This window comes from Musa acuminata, chromosome BXJ1-11 (genome assembly GCF_036884655.1).
Source record: "Musa acuminata AAA Group cultivar baxijiao chromosome BXJ1-11, Cavendish_Baxijiao_AAA, whole genome shotgun sequence".
Classification (NCBI taxonomy): domain Eukaryota; kingdom Viridiplantae; phylum Streptophyta; class Magnoliopsida; order Zingiberales; family Musaceae; genus Musa; species Musa acuminata.
In genome coordinates this window covers 28,693,032-28,716,181 of record NC_088337.1, presented here as the reverse complement: position 1 = coordinate 28,716,181, position 23,150 = coordinate 28,693,032, and the positions used below count along the sequence as shown (strand labels likewise).

General features: G+C 34.8%; 1 protein-coding gene across 1 annotated transcript; it reads right to left on the bottom strand.

The window, feature by feature from the left end:
* Positions 1-6,032: 6,032 nt before the first annotated feature.
* On the bottom strand, positions 6,033-22,708 carry LOC103971870 (uncharacterized). The gene is made up of 12 exons (XM_009386012.3): positions 22,493-22,708; positions 19,963-21,371; positions 18,977-18,984; positions 16,234-16,409; positions 14,544-14,604; positions 14,367-14,465; positions 13,656-13,750; positions 13,300-13,413; positions 12,512-12,579; positions 11,005-11,115; positions 6,748-6,979; positions 6,033-6,347 (listed from the first exon to the last, which is right to left on the bottom strand). Exons 2-12 carry the CDS (start codon positions 21,267-21,269, stop codon positions 6,237-6,239), a joined length of 2,382 nt encoding a protein of 793 aa, XP_009384287.2. The 5' UTR covers positions 21,270-21,371; positions 22,493-22,708; the 3' UTR covers positions 6,033-6,236.
* Positions 22,709-23,150: the final 442 nt, after the last annotated feature.

Here is a 23,150-nt window from a genome sequence, read left to right as displayed (position 1 = left end):
TCAACATCTGGAGCAGCAATCAAATTACTCCATTGCACTGTTCGGAAGATGCAGGACCCTCTAGCAATCTGGACACCGATTGCGTGACCGACAGATGGAGACGGTGAGAGAGAGAGAGGAATTTAACGATCCAGCAAAAGCTAAGGACAGCGAAGCAGCGCTTGCTCTACAGTGGTTCTGATCTCAGTCCTTATCCACTCATCGAGCACTCCTGCAAAGATTTGCTATCACCTGTAACTCGTGCTTAGCCACGGAGGAGGAGAGAAAGGAATGGCACATCCGAATATAATATTTCGATCAAAGTCTTTACCAACTAAACTAATTAATAACTTCGAGTTCGTCATGTAACTCGATATATTTCGTTATCATGTTACTATCAAATTAAAAGGAATATTTTTTTATGATCAACTCGAGTGGGATGATTTTTTCTTTCTTTTACCAACAACAGCACTATGGTATTTAATTATGGCAGCCCACCCAATGAGGTAGATGTGATTTAAGACAGATATAGTGGCAATCGAAAATGACAAGCCATGTCGGCTGCATGATATTAAATATAAATGTTTATCGTATTTATTATGGCAGGTGAAAACTTAGCTTAACTCAAGGAGACAATAATGTGACCTCAGTTGCTCTCATAGGCTCGAACCCCATCTTTTACCTCATTTGGATCCATCCAAGTACAGTTGTGCCGTGGGACCCACTACCACCTGTACGTCGGTCGAGATTTCGGTGGCACTGTAGAGTGTATATATATATATATATATATATAATATTTTTATTTTCGATCTACTTGTTGTCTTACCCACTCGTTTACAACGAAAGGGAGTGAGGACCACGGAGGATGTTACTTGTGTGGGCCCCGTGTTGCCCTCCAATCACCACAAGATAAGATAAGAAGAAAAGAAAGTCGATGATGCTGATAGGAAGAAAAGAAGTCTGACGTTACATCTTGTATCATTTATTGTCTTGTAATGCACTAAATAAATAAGAGAGGTGTTGTAAATTTTTTTTTTTTTGGGTGATTTTCCTGAAAACTCTTTGTTGTTTTTTTTTTTCCCGAAAGTATTGTAGTTTTTTTTTTATTTGATTTTTTTTCTCTCTAATATCCTAAATATATCTCATTATTGCTCGTCTGTCTGTCGCTTCTGTATGGTCTCCTTTGTCTCATCGCTTTTGTTCCATCGTAAGGTCTTAGTCTTATAATGAAGTTTTTGTCTCAATACATATTACATATACATTCGTCACCCTTATCACCCCTCCTTCTATCATTGTTTGACCATTGTCTATAATACTCATAATCTCATATTTTATTTGTTGTTACTTTCATCCTTTTTGGGAGGTTCTCATATTATTATTTTTCTTATATTATCATCGGGCAATGGTAAGACTGAGAGAGTTCCATAAAGGTGACATAAATATTTAAGGTATTAGAAAAAAATACCACTAAATAAGAAAACTAAGAATTGCTAACACCTTCCAAAAAAAATAAACTAAAAAGAGAGGTTTTTCATAGAAATCGCTCGCTCTTTTTATTAATCTTTCTTTCCCATGATGCTTTTATTTATTTATTTTTCTTCCCTTCCATCCAAAGTATTTTTCTTCTTTTAAGATGCCAAGTGAGTGCACAACAAATTGGGTAGGAGAACAAATCAAGGTTTTCAATTTCTTCCCAACTAATGCTATATTTGTTTTACATATCAAGAAATAAAAGTTTATGTTCTTATGAAAGTTTAAGTTCTTATAGGTATTTTCATAAGTTGCGTAAAGTTTTTTTTATTTTCCATCTCGGTTTTTTTTTATGGGTTTTAGATATTATATTAATAATATTTTACACTATTATGTGAGAAAAGAACTCTTTGTAATACCTAAAAATTAACTCGATGTTATTGGACAAAGCAATTACGAACATGATTTGGATACACAATTTTCAATTTGAAGCATCCAATTCAAATATAATTATCCAACTTTCTCTCATGCATGGGTGCCAAAGGGTTAAGGTATTCAGCTTCTAAAGTCTCAAACTTCTTTCTACTACAAATTGAGTAATAATGGTGCAAGCTCGATCATGGAAGATGTCGGATGGACCAACATTTCAATCCTTGGTATTTAGGAGGAGAAGACAAGATCAAATCAATGCTTGTCATTCCCAATTGTATTCTCATGATCTGATAACCTAATAGAGTTATCCGACACCTGCATGTGGCATGACATGTCAAATAGCCAACGGATAACGATTGTCATGTCACTCTACGGGCAGAATCAAAGTAATTATTGAATTATTTTACAAAGAATAAATGGTAAAAATGAGATTTTCAGTTAGAATTTTTATCTAGAATCGTTAAGGATTCAATATCTCATCGATTAAATTTTTTATCATCTAAAATATTAGTTTTGAGAGGAAAATAATGACGTGATCAATATCTCAATATCATATGATCGACACCTAAGTGATTGGCAACCAATACCTCGGTGTTAGGCGATCGACACCTCGATACCATATGGTTTCTAATCGAGTCTCGCTCTAATCGGATTCTCCTAAAGAACTCTTTTTCTCTCAATCCGAATGACTCTGGTCGGAGATTTGTTTGAGCAAGAACAAATGAAACATTTCTCTCGTGACACTGAGAGTGAATGATCCTCTATCAATACTCGATAATCCTCGTAAGGTTAGCTATCACTCTCGATGACCGGTTGTGCTAGATTTGGAACCTCCAAACCTATAAATTCGGTATCAAAGAGTGGAGTACTCATACAGGACATCCTTGGTGTCTCAAGTCTAAGGATCACATACACCATTGAGACTATGAAATAGCTGTCTGATAATAAGACATCATCAACCATCCAGCATTGCGTAAGCGGATTAATCAGTGAAGTCATTCTCCAATGAGCACATATATTGTATCCCTAGTGTCCCCATATGGATAAGTATACAACATATCAATCTGTCCGGTTATCTCGATGTCCCTCTCGAGTAACCTATGATTGGGATTATTTATGATATATTTTTAAAGACGAATCAGTCTCGTTATCTTGATCTCATCACGATCTGATTCTCATTACACAAATCAATGGACATCACAATATATTCGAGCAACAAACAATATAAAGTAATAAAATATCAAAATATAATAATAAAAAAAATTACATGTCAAGTCACATGTGTCATCACTCACGTGTTTGGTTTGCAGGGCGCCTATGACTAGCAGATTGATACCTCGATGCTATAGGTATGACATCTCGATTTTTCATCCTCAAGATCTTTGTAATATATGACTGATATAGTATCATCTCTCACATGTCATGTGTATCACATGGTTTTCGGATTCAACATAACACAATTCCACATAGTTTAGGGAATACATGGAACTATTCTTGATATCAATGTAAGTGCAAGCATAATAGCCACAAAATCACACTATAAAAAGCTCCATCACATATGTTCACAAACATTAGAGTAAAAAAACTCAATTTCTTATTTTGGTTTCGGTATTCTTATTTTTCTGTCTATACTTTACCTCTCGAACTTAAGCGGATTTTATCGAGCATGCTTCCGATATAATTTTGTAGAGTTAGTCACTTTGGGAATTCGACTATTTTCAAAGCCAACAAGAGAAACAACAATATAGAGTTTTGGTTGGTTTCGAGTTAGGTCTGATAAGTATTAACCTAATATACGGAGGTATATCAAACATCGAGGACTAGAAACTTGAATTGATAAACTAATAAAAATTACTTGATAAATTATCATAATAAAACCTAGTAAAATAATATCCGCACTTGAACCATTGATATTGACTCGATTCAGCTCCCATAATTTGATTCGACATTATTAACCTATTAACTTAGAACCAATCACCTAAAATACTTTAACATGAGATATTAATTTTAGACTTATCTAATCATATAAAATAATTCAATTCTTTTTCACGTCCGACCTATGAGTAAACCAAAGTGACCGGTGTTATCCGTCGATCGATGATCAAAAGTATCATTCCCACAATATCGTAGAGAATAAGTTGGTGGAATGGATTTGGAATTCACCTCTAAATGGCATATGCAAGTTATGCATATTATTATGGTATCTCATTGATGATGAACTGTTTACCACCAATTGTCAATCATTTTGTGTGAATAGGGGTCATTAATGTTGGATATGATGTCAAGTAAATATGATCCCAAGGGCTCCTTAGGAGGCCCATCTTTTTCCAGACTAATAATCTTTAATTAAGAAAATAAATACAGAAGAAGAACCCTAAACTACCTAATGGAAATAGATGAAAGAAGTCAACACTAGAAATTATTTGACAAAAAGGTGCAAACAAAGAGACGATTAGATATAAGTAGTTTATTGTACCCAACTGGTAAACAAGGATGATGTCCATGGCAGAATTATGGATCAAATAATTGTGGTATCTACAGTCTATGTTTTGTATTAACATGCAGTACCAAATGGATTCATGAGAGTTTTGTTGGAATTGGGGTTACCATTGTTGGGTTGACCAATAGAGAAACAGAGATCAATAATGGAGTGCAGAAATAGGAATGAAAAGAGAAGGGAAACAAGTACTACTTATATCTCTAAAATCTCCTAATTGACCAAAGAGGAACATTTGATTTGATGAGATAATAATTGACTCGATAAGTCAAAAACATTGATAGAAATAACTAAGGTCAACTTAAACCTCCTACCATGCGTAGCAACAATAGATATAATTGATTGTCATAGTCATTCTCATTTAAAACTTAATGATATCATCAAAGCTTATAAGATAATTTAGAATCAAATAGTAGAATTATGAGTTGGGACAATTCTTTTCATCTTAAATCTCTCACTGTGGCAATAATCATAATATATATTTTTTTTTTATTTTATAAAGAATAAGGATTCACGTATGTTGTGATGGACTTTCAAAATCTTTAATGACTAAACTAGTTGATACCTTATATATGTTGCACATAAGTATTATGTTATCTCTCTTTTGTGTTAGAATTTTAGGAGGAACATAAACCACACATATCATAAAAAATGAAAAAAGTTCTTGTAGTGACTGAAGATCATATTATTAAGAAAAAAAAAATACTTTTCACTTTTTATAGGATGGTGCCTCCATAATTCAACTTTTACTTTTGAACCATTTGAAATTGAACGGATTTAATTAAATCTCATTCCCCTCCTTGTCTTCTCTTCCATCTCATCCCTCTTGGCCTTTGCCTCCCTCCTCTCCTCTCCCCCCTATGCCTCCCTCTTCCTCCTCCACCTCTGTCTCCTCTTTATCCTTAGCTTTCTCCTCCACATTCTCTTCCTCCTCCGCCTCTTATGTAGTAACCTCTCCTTGACAATAATCAATAATACTGTGAACTTATAAGTCATCTAAAATTTACTTCCACTCGTGAGCAACCCATCTAAAATTTATGATAAATGATAATTGTAACATTGCAAGATCTCTTATAAGTTCATATTCAAAATTATTATTATTATTATTATTTTTTATTTCCTATGTAGAGTTTTAAAGCAAAGGATCATTTAGAGAAGAGTGGCAGTATGAATCATGTACCTACCTCTTCTAGTCAGGGGGTATGTCTGAAGGCATCGAAAATAATTCACCAAATTGTTCAGTCTATGATGAAACATAATAGATAGAAGGCACTCTTAATTCAAACATGACACCTATTAGCTATGCTAACCAACAAGATATCTAATCTTAAATTATTACAGAAAATAAGATGCTTGTTATATAATCCACGAAACCACCTATTTGGGCAATGTACCTTATCTAAAATATTGACACCAAGTACATCTCATGTCATATCATAAAAAAAAAAGATACTCTATGCTTAATGTATGAGGAAAAAAAATGAATATAAAAAAATGACATGAGAGATCTGTAATGAAACTAAATGTTTAATGCATCAGAGTAACAAAAAAAAATCCAAAATACCTGATTACTTAGAGACAATTTAGAGAAATTAAGAATTAAAATGCACGTAAACTAGATACTAATAAAAACGACAAGCAAGAGAATCAAGAGTTCAAGAAAACCTAATCACTTGAAAATATGAGGTCGGGACACAAGAATACTGGCCATTTAACATAGGCTTAAGAATCAAATACATCAAGACTCAATAAACTATCACTTAAGAAAATATAGTAACAACTACAAGTAGTCGGATACCACGCCTATATATATTTTACATGAATTATTAAAGAATTCAAGTGAGCGTATCATGCATCACTAATTTGGTGATAGAAAATGAACTCGAGCAAGCACATATTCTTTACCAGCAACCCATACGCCAGTTTGTGACCATTGAATATCTTCCCAATCCAGATTATCCTCCAATACCTGCAAGATAGAAACATTAGCTAGCTTGCATACTCATCCTACACGCCAATAAATTTTCTATCACCACAGACGTGAATGGTGAACTCACACCATCTAAATTGTAAGGATCAATCATAAATCCACTACAAAATGCATAACTAATCAAAGTGAAAAAAAAGGGGGAAAAAAAAGTGTTTTTCAACTGTAGTTGAAAGATCGACCTGATCTCAGAAGATGGAATGCAATTTCTCGAATATCAACTCAATCAGGTACCGTAGATGTTAAGAACTAAATTAATGCCTCCCTAACTAATTTGAGACAGAAAGGACCTTTTGCTCAGAAAGTCCATCAATCATAAATTAGAAAAGTATCTTGAATCTATCTACCACTTGTCTTAGGAAATAAAGAATCAACTGCAAACCTCAAGATGTTCCACTGGTAAGGGGATTCCAGAGGATCGCATAAGCTGCTCAGGTAAAGCTCTTTTACAGCACGACCACCGAAAAACATCAGTGATGCTCTCACGTTCTGTGGAGTTTCTGTCCCCATTTTGGACATGTGAACCATGGTTTTGTAGTTTCTCATGCTCTGACTCCATCGCTTGATATGAAGTCAACATAACAGCTTTCTCACCATTGAAACAGAGCTCGTATCTGCCAGAAGACAGTCAAGAAACAATAAAACAACTCATACAAACTTGGGAGATCTTATTAAGTGACAAGCATTGATGCTCATAGATAAAGAATTTGTACTATATAAACATCAAAGCCAAACATGTCATCTGTGTACACAAAACTGTAACCGAGACCATTGCAGGAAAACCAATAAATAACATTATCAGTGAGGACTCAGATTTCTAATGCATGACTAAGAGCATCCATGCAAATTAGGACATTGACCAGAGGTCAAACATTGATATGATCAGCTCTATAATAAGAATCTCAGACTTGCTTATTTAAAGATGGAAGCAAAATTCATAACAAAATCATTGACCAAGATAATGTTCTACATTGCTTCACAAAACTAGAGAAGAATATTGGATATTAAGCCTTATGTTCAAACACCACAACAGAAACCAAGTATTTTTGTTATTTTTTTATTGGATATCAAACTGTGAAAGCAAACAAGCCATGGCAGTCACTTCATAAAAAGGACCAAAAAATAAGATTAAGGCTATGTATGATAGGTACAACATAAAACCTGTAAGAACAAACCACGATGAAGTGTAAATAAATCAAACATATTTGCATACCATATGTTAGATACATCTCTAACATGATGTTTATCTAACTAACAAAATCCATAGACTACAATAATATATGTACGATTGTCCAACAGACCAACATAAAAAGGTGCAAGTAGCAATTGCATATACATAAAGCTTCCCAAGATATAAATGTGCATCTAAAAGGATGGTCATTATAAATGATCATCTGTTGACACAACTAAATAGTATTTATTTAACAACCTAGTAGTAACTAGCAGATGCAATTTCCACTGTCATCTGCTACATCCAGGTACCATCTTAGGAAGCACTAACTAGCCATCTTGTTATAAATCTATCGGTGGATTAACAATACTAACAACCTCATATCAAATTTGATAGCTTCATAGACAATTGTTAAACACTAAGTAAATGATTAAGACATGATGACTGCTAAACAATATTATAGCATATAACAGTTAAAACTGTAGGAGTTCTTCAAAGAATTATGTATAGAGAAGAAATAACTGAAACACGCTATACCTAAATCTGGAATTCAGACATGTGATACAAGATTACCGTTGAATTTCAGATGAGATAGAAAGATAGCTTACTGCCTCTATCACTAGCCAACTCCATGACTTCCAAAGTGTAGAGCATATGCTAAAATCAATCCTTAACTTCAACAATTTCTTGTGTTATTGTATTTATTAAACTTACATGGTAAATTGGCTTTTCTTCCATGGGAAATATTTTTTCAGCTGCGCAACCCCTTACAGAGAAACAAAACTTGAAGAAACAAACTATATTCAACAAATGGGATATGCAGATGGAACTTTCTTTTGTTTATTCTTCAGTTTTATTAGACTTGATTCACAGGTTGGATGTTTATTTCTATGCTTGTTAGTTTACAATGGAGAAGAGAGACCAAGGAAAACTTTTTATTTTTCAATCTCAATACTTCTTTGTATTGTTCTGTGCACTGTCCTTGCTTTGTATTGCTTTGTAGATAAACAAAGTGTCCAACTCATTTGGTTAAAAAACTTCTAAAACTCCTAAAGCAATAAGACTTTCTAATTAATGAGTAAATAAAATTATTATTATATAATAGTTTTACTTACAGTTCTATAATACTATCAAGACAATAGCTTTTAATTGTTGTTAGAGTTTATGCTCCTGTAATTGGACTAGATGATCAAATCAAAATCGAATTCTAGAAAAACATTCACAAAATTATTCAAGAAATATAATCAAATGCAAACTTATAATTGAAGGGGATTTGAATGATCATACAAGAAAAGAACATAGTGAATACAGTAGGAGTTTATGGGGGCTTGGATTTGAAGAGAAGATCAAAGAGAGAGAATAAGTTTAAATTTTTCTACATTCTTCGGAAAAAAGATACACATTTGATTACTTGTATAAGTGGACATAATTATAGTTAAATAGATTTATTTCATATTCAAAAGGTAGATAGCATTACATGTAATGCCTGTAAAGTTATCCCCGATGAAAGCTTAATGTAACAAAATTTTGTGAATTAGAAAATAAGGAAAACATTTAAAGTTGTGTTGATTATAGGAGAACTAAAATAATGATTCACTTTTTAAAAACTCTGGAAAAGGGTAAATGAAATTAGAGTACAATGTGAAATAGGTATTTCCAAAAAATTAAATATGGTTATATGCTCGAAAGTTTATCATATAAGCTATTTGTTTATTAAGACAATTAACAAAAAATAGAAAAAGAAAATTTTGCATACAATTTTTATTGAACAAGCCTATGATAGATGGATTTTGAAAAAGGTATAGGTACTAATTTTATTGATATCCTAAAAGATATGTATAATAAAACAGTCACCAGTGTCAAAATTATAAATTAATGCATCAAGTTTCTTATATATTAAGGATCGATTTGAAGTCCTCATCCCTTTTTATAATGGAAGAAATTACTAGCATTACATATAGGATAGACACCACATAATATATGTTCTTTATTTATGATATTGTTTTGATTGATAAGTGTTCAAGTGAAACCAATTCTGAACATATACAGACAAACCTTAGGGACTAAAAGTACACTACGTACTGCTGCTGTTGTTTACTGAAGTGACACTCCAAAAATTGTGACAGATTGATAAACAACACAAAGGACATGACTTATCCTTCATGTTATCACTGATGTGATTCCAGAACAATCAACTGAAGAAAAACATCGGAGCAAGTTCAAGTTGGCTGTGGGCCCTTGCTTATTTTCTACTCTCTTTTTTTTCAATTGGAAATCCGCATTCCTCTCTGCTTTTAACACTATTTCAATTATTCTTTGCTCCAAGACATTCCCCACCTTATATCCCAATGTTTCAATATATTACAGTTTCCTAGCTGACAACCTTCCACTGTACCTCTGAATAGAAAGCATGCACAATGATCTTCTTCCTTGGAATGTTAGACGATTGAAAATGACAGTTAGGTACATAAGGGATACTCAGCAAGAAGCTAATAACTTATGCGTGCCAATCCCATCTTTCTGAATTCTATCTCAGAACTTCCTCATCAAAATTACATTGTTCTACTCAAACCAGTTGACTCGGCATTTTCATTCTCCATACAACAAGCAATGCAAAGACCTTGCACAACTTCATGAATACCTGAACTCATCAGTTTCTACAGAAAGCATCCTATTTTGGTTCTATGGTAACAACAAAAACAAATTTTAAAAGAAATTCACTGGCAAACCTTTCTACACTCCTCTCCTTTCTAATATCCATGCTTTTACCTCACACCTCGTTGGACCAGTCCGTTGCCTCCCAATTTGAGCCCACAACTCATCCTGAGCCTTTCAAAAAGTTCTCTCAAAGCTATATAGGCACCAAGGGATCATATTTCCCTTTTAGATTATCTTAGTAAAGCTAAAGTTCTCTCATATCAAACAGCAGTTGACATAAAAGACAGTGCCGGTGCATTTGTTGTGATAACTTCAGTTAAATCACTTGACAATCTGGTGAGTTTTTTAACCACCAGGTATCATCTACTCCTCTTGTGTATAACTTATAAGCACTTGGTAGTCTGGAACATCTACCTAGCATCCTGGTCATTCTAAATCTCCACGAAGGACAACTTACCTCCTGATTCCTAATTCCTAAAGTTATACCTTATGTTAAAGTACTTCAGATTGTTGCCTCCCTAGAACTGCTTGTTTGCCAGCATCAACATCATTTCTGGTAGCTAACTAAAAGATGCTACAACTAAAGACTAGGCAGTTTCATAACAGAGAAATATTTCATGATAGTATACAAAGACTTAGTACTGATCCTAACCAACAAAGAAAAAAAATGAGGATCGGCATCATCTTACAAGTTTCATGTCTGACAGAAGATAGAAATATATCCCCAATAAGAATTTGTCCTAGCTGAGAGGAACATATAGCAACAAACAAGGCAGCATCTAAAATAAGCATTATTCAAAATGAACATACCTTCGGAAATGTGTCTCTAAATATAGAACTTCACCCTTCTTTAGTCGTGCTGAAGTAAAAAGAGGCTTTTTCAGGCCCTTATCAGCAACAACGTTAATGGTGTATTTCAGCCTGAAGCAATTAGCATGATTTATAAGTCATTCCACTCAATAAACTAAGCTAATCAACGCTGCATCATGCACTTCAGAAATCAGAAAATTAATTAATAGTGCACCCTGCTATAAAAGCATAGTGAATCAATACCATTACACGAAAAGAAGCAGAAACTTGATACAGACTCAATCAACAATGCACACAGGAAATTCTGTATCCATTGGGGCCCATCAATTTACAGCAAAAGAAAAACAGAATGACTCCAATGAAAATATAGTATAAACTAGAACCCAGAAGCACTAACACATGTTTGAATCTCAGATTTCACAAGATTCACTACAGACGTGAGAGGAAATGCATAAATCTCGTGTCACTGAAATGCTACAAATGGAGAGGCTACTCTCATAACTTGAACCTTAGTCACCTATGGCAAAACACAGTGGCAACACCAGCCTGGAAATGACCAAGGGATGGCACAAATTCCTCCCCCACATATATCTTGTGAAGGTTAAATTCAGATCAGTATGAACAGCTATTAACAATGCAATATAAACAAAGACATACCTCTAGGTAATAAGAGCGCCAATAATAACAAGTAGGTGAAGAAAATGATGCGTTTGAAGAATATCAACTGATAAACAATCAAATCAGCAGGATATGACCAAGGCTTCAAATGCCAATTGGATCACAAAATACTGACCAATATTTACTGGTTTATCCAAGGACCAAATGAGATCGCATAGGTCAATACCAATCAGAATTTGGTTTTTCTATTATTTTTCAGTGATATGGCATGGTATAGGCCAGTCATTTGATATATCATTAACACACCAATACGATTGATATGCAAATTTTTGGACAAGATTAATTGATTATGGTTCTTCCAGCAAATAAAATCCATTTGAACTGAAAGGAATGGATAATCAGACAATGTCTACTACTATGTAATTACAATAGTGTGCAAACTTATACTTTATTATTACTAGATAAATTAAACAATCTATCTGACAGTAACAAACAGCAGATAGTTCTAACTCTTAAAAGCAAGTTTACGGTTAAAGTGTATGTTTTTACTTTTTTTAACAAATTAAGTACCATATACTTAAATTCATATTTTTGAATGATTATATGACATTAACATATAGTTGTCATATGCTTATTCTTTTGCATCAACATTTCAACATAGTATAAAGTATATAGTCCATATACACAAATACTAAGTAATGCACCATCCCGTAGACATCTTTCAAGACAAACTTGATGAAAGATCACAACTTTTGCCTCAATTTGGATAATGTATAGAAGCTACAAACATTTGTTCATATGCATCAAATATATATAGATACAAATATCTAAGTACATGGTGATACAAATATCTAAGTACATGATGCCCCACATGTGAAAATACAATTACCATGGCTCATTGCAGAGATTGTATTGAATTGTAACTTCACGAACAAATCTTTGATGCCGCAAAGCATTCTGCAAAATAAAAAAAATCAAGAACCTTTTATCATCGAAAAACAAGAGAATCAAGAAAAAACAAGGTTTCAAAACAGGTCAATACTGTTTTCAATAATGTGTTGGACAGGCACAGCAGCAACATGCTGAGTATATTGATCTATACCACACGATATATATATATATATATATATATATATATATATATATAATACCGAGCTATATAATCCAGTACCAATCCTTACTCAGACTAGAAAATACCAGTCCGTACATACTAGTTCGATCAATATTTGAAGCCATGAGCAGAATAAATCTTTCAGAAACCTTCAGATAATTCAATGAGGGGATCATCAATCTCATAATCTCTACATAGTGGAATAATATCAGAAACTTTAGGTAGTGCAATACATATGTGAATGAACAAGAGGCAACTAGACAAGACAGAACATTGCAAGCACCACAAATAAGAATAAAACGAAACAATGAAGTACCAAAATTAGAAAACAGGTGAAGTCACATTTGAGTTAATAATACTCATCAAGAATCAACTTCATTCAGTTATCAACATCAATCTTTTAAATAGTGGCGTCTGCAGGTCCACATACTTCTTAACATTAAAGCATTAAAAGATAACAACAATGTCAGAACTTTTTAGTCCAAAACAGCAGACATCTGTCAATAGTAATGGTTTACTTAATCAACCATGTTCAGGTTAAGTTTTAGTAGTAGCATCAAATTTACCGAAGCTGCAGCCCTGGTTGTCATTGTTCGTTCAACTGATACGGGAGCAAGAGTTGGCTCTACTGCTGATGTATGTGTAAGACGAGGCTCCAGATCAATCGTACCACCACCCTTCTGTCATTGAAGATAATCATGCATTTCAAATTTGAGATATATTCAGAAGAAAAACGCACACTAACAGTTCATTCCAGTAAATGTAAAAGAAAGTGAAAGCAGACAAAAGAGAGTAGTGAAATCATGGATGATTTTAGACATTAAATCTCTAGAGCTTATATTCTAGAACAAGACTAATAGCAACAATGACATTGTCAGTAGAACATGAACCAAGTGTAATCGAAGTTGGAAATAGTATATACCTTCACAATGCAGCATCGTTCAACTCGAAAACTACAATCGATTCCTGCCCCCCAAGCCCGTGAACGAACATTGTTTCTCAAAGTTGAAGTATAGCCTATACAAAGAAAAGAAATAAAAAACACAAAAAAATATGTGGGAGCATAGAATAGTGTAATCAGCAAACCATAATACAATAAATAAAGCCACAACTATTAAGTAAATTTCAAAAATAGTAATTTTAATCTGATAACAAAACTAGCTTATTCATACAAACAAGCGTTTACCACCAATCTAGTAATGAAATAGTAAAGCAGGTATTAGAGTGATATTGGTAGGAAATAATTATGAGTAGCACTAAACAGAAAAAAGCAGGCAACATAAGTAGGCAAAACATAATGAAATAGTTCTAGAGAGGCATGATAATGAAATAAATACAAGTAGCCATAAGGATAAAAAAATGTGCAAAAAAAAATGAATATTAACAATTCTATTCCAACTTCAGTTTGGAAAGTTATCCATAGATTTAGAACAGCAGAAACTACTTCTAGACCTAATGTACCATTCAGACTGAAACCAATATATGGATTTTGGAGATATTTCTTGCAGCATCAGATACAATGAAAAAACAATAGGAGGATATAACCCGACTAAATGACAGGGAAACTAAGAGCATCTAAATCAGACAGTACTATGACCAACAACAATGCAAAAAGTTCAGTAAATGGACTTACAATCTTCAGATGGCAAAACTCGAATTGTAGCCCGTAACTCTTGAATAGAGGATGGTGGTCGCGACGATGTTGGGGAGATATAACCAGTGTGCATTAAAACTGGCCAATAAGATCTGTATTTAAAACATCACGAAGAAAAAAAAAAGCCAAATAAACATAACAGAATAATATAGATACCAGCAACTAGATCTGAATCATTTGTGTATATATCTGTTCCCCATAACTGAGCACCTTTTACCTGCACAGGGTTGGAAACTTGTTAACAATGCACATTGAAACAATGTGCATTGAATAGGGACATATGACCACCTAGTCACGGCAGATAACATACTCAACTTGTCAGAAAAATATATGCATATATATATGAACCAAAAGGCTAGTTTACAATGATGACCAATCATATATGGAACTTATAGAAGCACTATATTGAAAATGAAATATAAAGCAAATGATGGATTCCGTAAAGAACCAACACTGAGGGAACATTACATGTTTTACTAGTAAAAATAAGCATACTTTGCTTTACCTCCTTTTTTATAAATATTATTCAAACACTTTACAATTCTATGATTACCACTCAAAGGAATACAGCAACATGGTTGCACACAAACAATTTTCTGGTTAAGAAGTAATGCAGGTTTGTGATCTTACCATGTAAGTCAACTTGGCTTATAGCCAAACTCATTATTTAAGAGTTTTCTATTCAGATAACATTTGGAAAATTTTCAATCGCTGACTTCGATGATTACCTAAGTGGTCATATGGTGCCATAACCATAGTTGTGTTCATGTTCAAGAGTGTCAGTCAAGCTTTAACGAGTCATTTATTCACCCGAAACGGGAGATCTAGATATCTTTAATGGTAAATGATGGCTGCATCTTTTTATGAGGTTGTGCCTTTGAATAGCAGGAACCAGTCTTGAATGTCTATATTTGTGTGTATATATGTATATGAAAAATACATAGTAGAGGGAACATGTACTCGAAGTATGATCACAATTTGTACAAGAGTTTAAAAGAAGTAACAAGATATAAACTGGTGGCTTGGTGCTCCTTTTCTGTTTCATCCTCTTTCTATGGTCTTCCTCTGCTCCCAGCAGCATACCTCATATTGCATATTATTATCTTCCTACTAACCTGCTATATATTCTCAAGTATTCCATTGCTTTTTAGCATTGATGGATTTTTCTATCACAGAATATTAGTTCTCTTAAAGAATAACCTTTGATAACAGAATTTACCCCTGGGAACAAGTAAAGGTTCAATTTTAGATCAATAATTATATAGTTGCTATTTAGTTGAACAGAAAACAAAATGCAGGTTTTCCATTTAACCCCTGGATCTCTTCAACAACAAGCCCTACTCTGCTTTGTGGACCCACTATACTCTGTCTTATATTAATTGATACCGAAGTTCATACTCTCATTATTAAGCAACCTTTAATTTTATTTTTCGGTTATAAACATATAATAATTTGAGGCCATATTCAAAGATTATAACCTACAGTAGTTCCATTATTTTTTGTCTAATCAATCCTAAAAAGCAATAGGGTTTGAGATAGGAACTAAAGTTCCTAATTGTAAATGCATACAAATTGAAAACATGTACATCGGAATATCTCACTAAATGTGCTTATGCATCTGTAACAAACGTAATAAGAAGGCATAAATTCAGTACAAAATGACTTTTTGTAATAATGCTGGTAGTGTTCAACAATTTTCTAGATGAATTTGTTTTAATATCTTTCTTTATAAATTCTAATTATAACTAATTAGTTTCTGATAATATTTTGAATTTAATTAATACTTGTTTGACAATGGTAACAGATAATATTGTCAAGTAAAACAATAACAAAAAAGTTTCCTTACTTGACGATTTGCAGAAGTAACATATTCTGCAGGTATTCGAATCTCCAGAATTGGTCCATTTTGCAAGGTTTTATCATTTTTTATATCCTGAGATGCTTTGAATTCCTTCCATGATTTTAGAAGTTCCTGCATACATTCACCAGCTTTATAGACAATTGCAGATGCCTCAGGTTTTCCTGCAGTAAAAGAATAGCAGATTAGAGAATACAAATAATAACTGGAGACGGACTTGCTAAGAAAAGAGTAAACCTAGGTTTTTATTCTTCTAAAACCAACCAGCATCTAACAGCTCTAAGACAAGATCAGTGATTTAAAAAGCGCTAGGCACCAAAAGGCGCCACGGACAAAAACGCCCGAGGCGCTAGACGCTCGTTCAGATGCTCGCCCGAACGAAGTGAGACGCTAAAATATAAAAATATATAATATAATTAATAAATATAATTATTTAAAATTTTAAATAAAAATATGCTATTAAATTAAGAAAATCTAACATACAAAATCACAATGTCACATTAACAAAAAGTTTCAAAATTCAAAACAATAAAATTTTACATCAAAGTCATTCATCATAATCAATATTAATAGTATTAAAATCAAAATAATATATTATTAATCTAATAAATATAAATTTTGTTACTAGTATACTGTTACTAGTATACTGTATACTGTTAACAATATACTTTCAAAAGAGGAGAAGCGAAAGAGAAGAGAAGAGTGTAAGGAAAGACCGAGGGTGCTGATTGAGAAAAACGGGAGTGGCAGCGGCAGCAGCGAGCGACGACAGTGGCAGCGGTAATAGTGGGAGCGGCGAGCGACGATAGTGGCAACGACAGCAGGGCAGCGATAAAAGCAAACAGCGGCAGCGACGAGCGACAACAGTGGCAGCGGCAGCGGTAGCGTGAACGACGAGCAGAGTTAAGGTTGGGGAAGACGCGCAGATATCGGTGCTTTAGTTGGTTCGATTGAACCAACTAAAGCACCGGAGACCGAACCAGACCTAAAACGATGGTTCGGTTGCATGGTTTAACCCAGAGCGCCTGACGCCTGGGCTCGGGCGAGCGCCCAAGCGGTGCCTCTTTGAAGCGCGTCGCCTGGAAATGAAGCGAGGCGCTCGGGCCTCGCCTCGCCTCGCCCGAGCGCCTAGGCGAGCGCCTTTTTAAATCACTGGACAAGATCAGTTCAAAGTCAGTTCTAATTCAATCTTAAGAGTAACTACCACCAAAATACATGTTAACTATGGATATACGTCTAACAAATTGACAATAATAACAAAAATAAAATGAAAAGGAACCTGTTCACAATACAGCAAATGTGGAAAAATGCCAAAATTTTGAGTGTCTTTGCATAAACGCGAGTAAAAAAGGTCAGCGATACCAATAAAGGGTTTTACCATAATCAAAGAAGAAAAGAAAGACAAATATTCTTAATGTTCAATTCTTACAAAAAATGCAACTACCAAACTCTGCTCGAGACAGAAGCTAGGTCAAGTAACATCAAAAAATGCCCATATATAATGTCCCCTCGTGATTTTATGTACTTAGACGTACATATTGCATACCACCATGCAAATGATAGTGTCTCAGATGGTCTAGATATAAATCAGAAGTATTCTAATTTTTCAGTAAAAGATACGAAATACACTATCTTGAACTGGTGAAAAGAAAAGACAAAATTTAGACAGAAAAGCCAAGACAACAAAAGATAGCAATTCAATGTCAGGAAAGAGTTACAAGTGATGTAGATGCTGAAGCACACTCAACAGATTAAGTATTTCAGACACAGCAACCTACTTAAACAGAGTACTACTAGCTGCCGAAGTTACAAAAATGTTGGAATCAGTGTAAAGATTTAGTGACTCATCTGACAAGCTGAGATCCAAACTTATCCACAGATATCAACTAAAAGGCACAACAGGAACTCTGATTTACAAGTTATAGAGCCATGAATAGATAGTTTCAGATAAATCAATGATTGTATTAGTCAAGGTGTTAGCTGATCATAATATTTGTAACATAGATCAAATCCAGAATAGAATAATTATATAACCATATACAAAGTGAAAAACTCTAAAGAAACTAGAAACTTGTAAAGATGTCCTGAAAAAACTCCAAAAGAGAATGACTCATAAGAATCACATCATCATGCAAAAGGTGACCAATTACTTCAAATATAAATTATCAAAACTATTAAGCTTTATAGCCTGTTTTGTATGGATATAAGCATGCAAAACAGATTTGAAGCATGTTTCAATCCCTGAGTAAAGTAGCAAAGAAAACATCAGTATATGTCAGAAAAAATCATCTTTAAAATACTATACATAGACCTGCAAACATGCCTTTAGCCTTTACAATATACCAAGTGCATGTACACCTGAAGATATACATCTAGCCTTTGCAAGACCAAGTACATAAAAGTAACTTCATTACCATGTTAAATATCAAACAAAATGAAGGCTTACTATCAATATTATATACTATAGATGAAGGCTTACCAGTAATGTTTTTCCATATCATGGATAATAAGTCAAAATTGATCATTATGAAAGAAAATGGAGAACATAGCCATAGACATTAGGTGTAAACAATAAATTGCAAGTTTTTCGTAGTATTGAAATGTTAGTAAGTTCTAAAGGCCAATGCATGACTCTATCCCCGCAACACATCCCTGTTTGTTCCAACTTTCAATCAGACATGTGCATCACTAAAATTTCACTAAAACCATAAAATCGAATAACATGGCTGACCTTGAGATCTGCAAGAAAAAAAACAAAGAATCAGCATATAATTGATAAAGATAAACAAATACATAAAAAACACAATATGCGTGGCAAGAAAAGAATCCAACATTTAAATTTACAGAAAAGAATCCAACATTTAAATTTACAGCTTTACCAAAAGCAAGGGAAAAATGAAGCGCTCTATATCAAAATAGAACAAGAGAAAGTACAAAGAGACCCACTATAAAAGATGCAGAGATTGAACGAGTAACTCAAAGAGTAAAAGAAGTACAACAATGTTAATAAATGAGTCCGCCACCGCCTTTAGAGGAACAAGGAAGAGGAAAAAGAGACCGAATTAAAACATTAAATAAAACCCCATTATCTAAGAAAGATTTATGCCATTAATCAGTTTGCATGAGTTCTAAAAATCAACATTTAAATATGGCTTGAACCCTAAAAAAATGTGAAAACGGAAGTAAAGAAATGTTTTAGAAGAACAAATGCAGTCTGATATTACAAATGAACACCTGAGCAAAGACAAATATGACAATCCAAATAAACTGAATTGTGACATGTAAAGCTTTCACATCCTATTTTTTTATTTCATTAAATAGGAATTGATCATCCACGGGAAAAACCACTAGTCTGAAATACTTGGCACTGCCTCCACAAGGGATTAAACCAAGAACCTCTTTAGGATGAAAAGAATCAACCACAATGTCACCGCAGAGCCGATAGTACCCATTCTAATTTATTTCCTCGAAAGGCATGGTCTAGCAATTTTGCTTGCTAATGTTCTTGGCATGATTTATCAAGTTTGCTTGACAACCTATGTGACTTGCAAAGAAACATATTCAAGTGTTTAACTAAGTTGATTTCATCTCAGGCATGCTATAGGAAAAAAAAACACAAGGCAAAGAAGGATGTTCACTAGATGTGCCAAAAGAAAATTTTCAACACACACAAACACACCATTTGAAACAAATCTATAGATATATATTCAAGCATACCCCTCATTATCACGTGCTCTTGATCGAAAGCGAGCATCACGCTGAGGTGTTTGCGTACCCCTTGGTCGCAGAAACCTCTTGCGTGGCTGAATACCCTTGTCTTTTTCTGTAACTCCATCTCCTTCTGCAAATCCATCATCCAGCTCTTTGTCATGACTCTGCTGTTCCTGTCTCTCTCCAACATCTACATCCCTTTCTCTCTTTTTCTCCTTAATGTCCTTATCATAAGCTTTCCAACTATCATCTTTTGCTCTCTTCGGTTCAAAGGCTACATTATCTTGCTCAAAATTTCTAACAGAACCATCCACAAACTCCTTTTCGTGGTGTAAATTATCCTTTTCATTCACAGCTGACAATTCTCTCTTCAAAGGATCCTTCCCATTCCATTCCTTGTCTTTCTGCACATCCTTCCTCTCCCTCTCCGATTTCTCCACATCTCTCTCTTCTCTCAGCAGATCTTTGCGATCACCACTAGCACCACTGAGCTGCATATTGTTCGGACGATCACTTCGATCCTTGTCCTTTTCACCAAAATCCCTTTCCTTCCTTTTCCTGTCCTTATCTCCACATTTTTCTTCACCTTTTAAATCGACTTTGTTCTCCCCAACAGCCTCATGAGCTTCAACAGAATCCAGATACTCAGCTGTTGATGGATCCTTCACGACTTCATCAGTGCTTTGTAAACCACTTCGAGAACCATGCCATGACTCCAAGCCATCATTTGCAGGATCATAACATCTTTTACTCCTGTGATGTTCTTTAGTATCTTTCCAAGTCAAATGAGAACTAGTTGCAGTGTAAGTATCTTTCTCAAATTTAAATTCACTCCTTAAATCACCATGACAACCCCTATCGACCCTATGTTCTTTCTCATCGCCCCTGGCATCAACTCTTGTATCATGATCGGCCTTACTGCCTTGAGGATCCGTCCTCACATCAGTGTACATGTCCCTAATATCTGCTTTTGCTTCCCGATTTTCACTCTTAACATCTCTTGCATCCTTGGAACATTTCAATTCTGACCTGTTTTCAGATGTTATTGGATTGTCTAAAGAATTTATAGAGGACACAGGCAGCCGATGGAGCAGAGATGATCTCTTATCAATATCACGTGAAGAAGGTTCTACACGTTGAATTTTTGCCAATCTTCCTTGCTGCCCATGTTCAAAGGGAAGGTGAAACTCATTACCGACTGGTTGACTCAGTTTACCAGGAGGAGTTGAGAATCTGCCAGGTTCCTCAAGTGGTCGTTTTAAAGGTGTAGAATGCCCCCCTTCCTCATGCAGCCTCTTTGGAGTCCCACTCATAATGCTTAAAGGTGTCAAAAAGAAACTGTTTCTTCAATAAAGATAGAAAAATGAAATGATATTTTCATCTGAGGATTCCAATAAGCATCTGGCAATCACCTCCTGCAGAAAAGCAGACAACACCTCCATTTAATGTCCTATCTTTTAACTAAATCCTGAGACAGCACTACCATTCAATATCATTATAATTAGTAACATTTACTTATCACACTAACTAATAACGTATATTCAATCAATCAAAGGCACACCAGACAAATAACTAAGGAAATGCCAAATTAAAATTAGCAAAAGGAAAGGATAAAGTTACATGTTGACATCACAAAGTTTCATTATAACAGTGTAGTTGTTTGTTCAAATCATAAAGTTTCATCGTATTAAAAAGATATTGAAAATATAGTAGGACCTTCAAATTGGAAAGGATTAACTTATGACACATAAAAGTGTGTTTCTGGCACCCACTTTGTCAGACACTGGTATGATTAACAAGAATTCAAGCGATCACAATCACTAGAATGGTGTAATATGTAAATTTGACCACATCAAAGGGGTTCGGTGGTTTTAGAAAGACATTTAACAAAAACGAATGGTTGGTGATTCGCTAAGTGTTTGGCAAAGTGGGTGAAAAAGGCATTTTTCCCAAACATATATGCCTGAAGTGTTATAGGCCACTTATATTTGATGGTACTACACAACGTTCACAAAGGGACCAACCACGATAAATTATTCGAACACAACAGGGCAAAAATAATGATTTATCGCACAGCTATATCGATCACTATGAAGACATAACATAAGCCCACAAAAGCACGAATCAATAAGCTAAATTCCTAATATCTAAGAGACAAAAATGAAACATCCAGAGGTCATCTATCGTGCGAGCAATTCCAAACCAAAAACACAACGAAACGGCAAGCAACAATCGCAAACCTAGGATGGAACGTTATCAGAAACCCTACAAAGAGGTAAGAGGAGGACAAGCCCAAGAAGCGGATTTGAACAATGCATCTAGAACTTTTGAAACGACTGCAGAGAGCTCTAACAAAGCGACACCAAGATCCACGCAAACTCCCCAAAATCCCTTCCGAAACCAGATCAAGAATCCAATCTATCGCTGGATCGAAACTTTCATATGTCAAATCGACCTCAAGCAACCCGATAAAAAGCGGAAATTTGGGTGCAATAGGAAAAAAAATTCCAAATTAACCATGAAACCAAAACCGGACCTCGATTCTTGCCTCGTTCGTCTCACGGATGACTCGAATAGCACGGTAGGGCCGCAAATCCACAACAGCTGGAACGATCACGGCGGCGGAGCACCACCGGCAAAAGGGAGGCCGTGGGGTTTGGGGGGTTGGAGAAGAGATCGGGGATTTCGCTACGGTGACAGAGAGAAAAGGAAAGCTATGGCGAGGGTTATAAAGGGCCGGCCCGGCTCACACCAAGTGAACCTTGTAATCACCAGTATTGGACCGACGGATATATCGATCAGGCATCGGATTCGGTTTGACTGATGGTTGAACCCGGATCCAACCCGGACACAGATTCGGTTTAGAAAACGGATTTCTTTGACCGAAACGGGTTCGGATTCTCTGTTACACAGAACGTTGCCTTTGAGATGCGCGCAGAAGCTTGTTGTTGCCTTCAGGATTCGTGTAACATGTGACGAATTATCCCTCCCATCAAATCACGTGAGCAATGACGAACGGTTACCTATTGCCCATAAAACCTTAAAATTAGGCATACATCTGCCAAAACTACCCGCCGCTCTACCCCGAAGAAGAAGATACTGCTTACTTTAATTGCTATATGATCTTGCAGTACGATATTAGAGATCCACATGAATATGGGTATTAATCACTCTTATTCATCCCACTTTAGGTG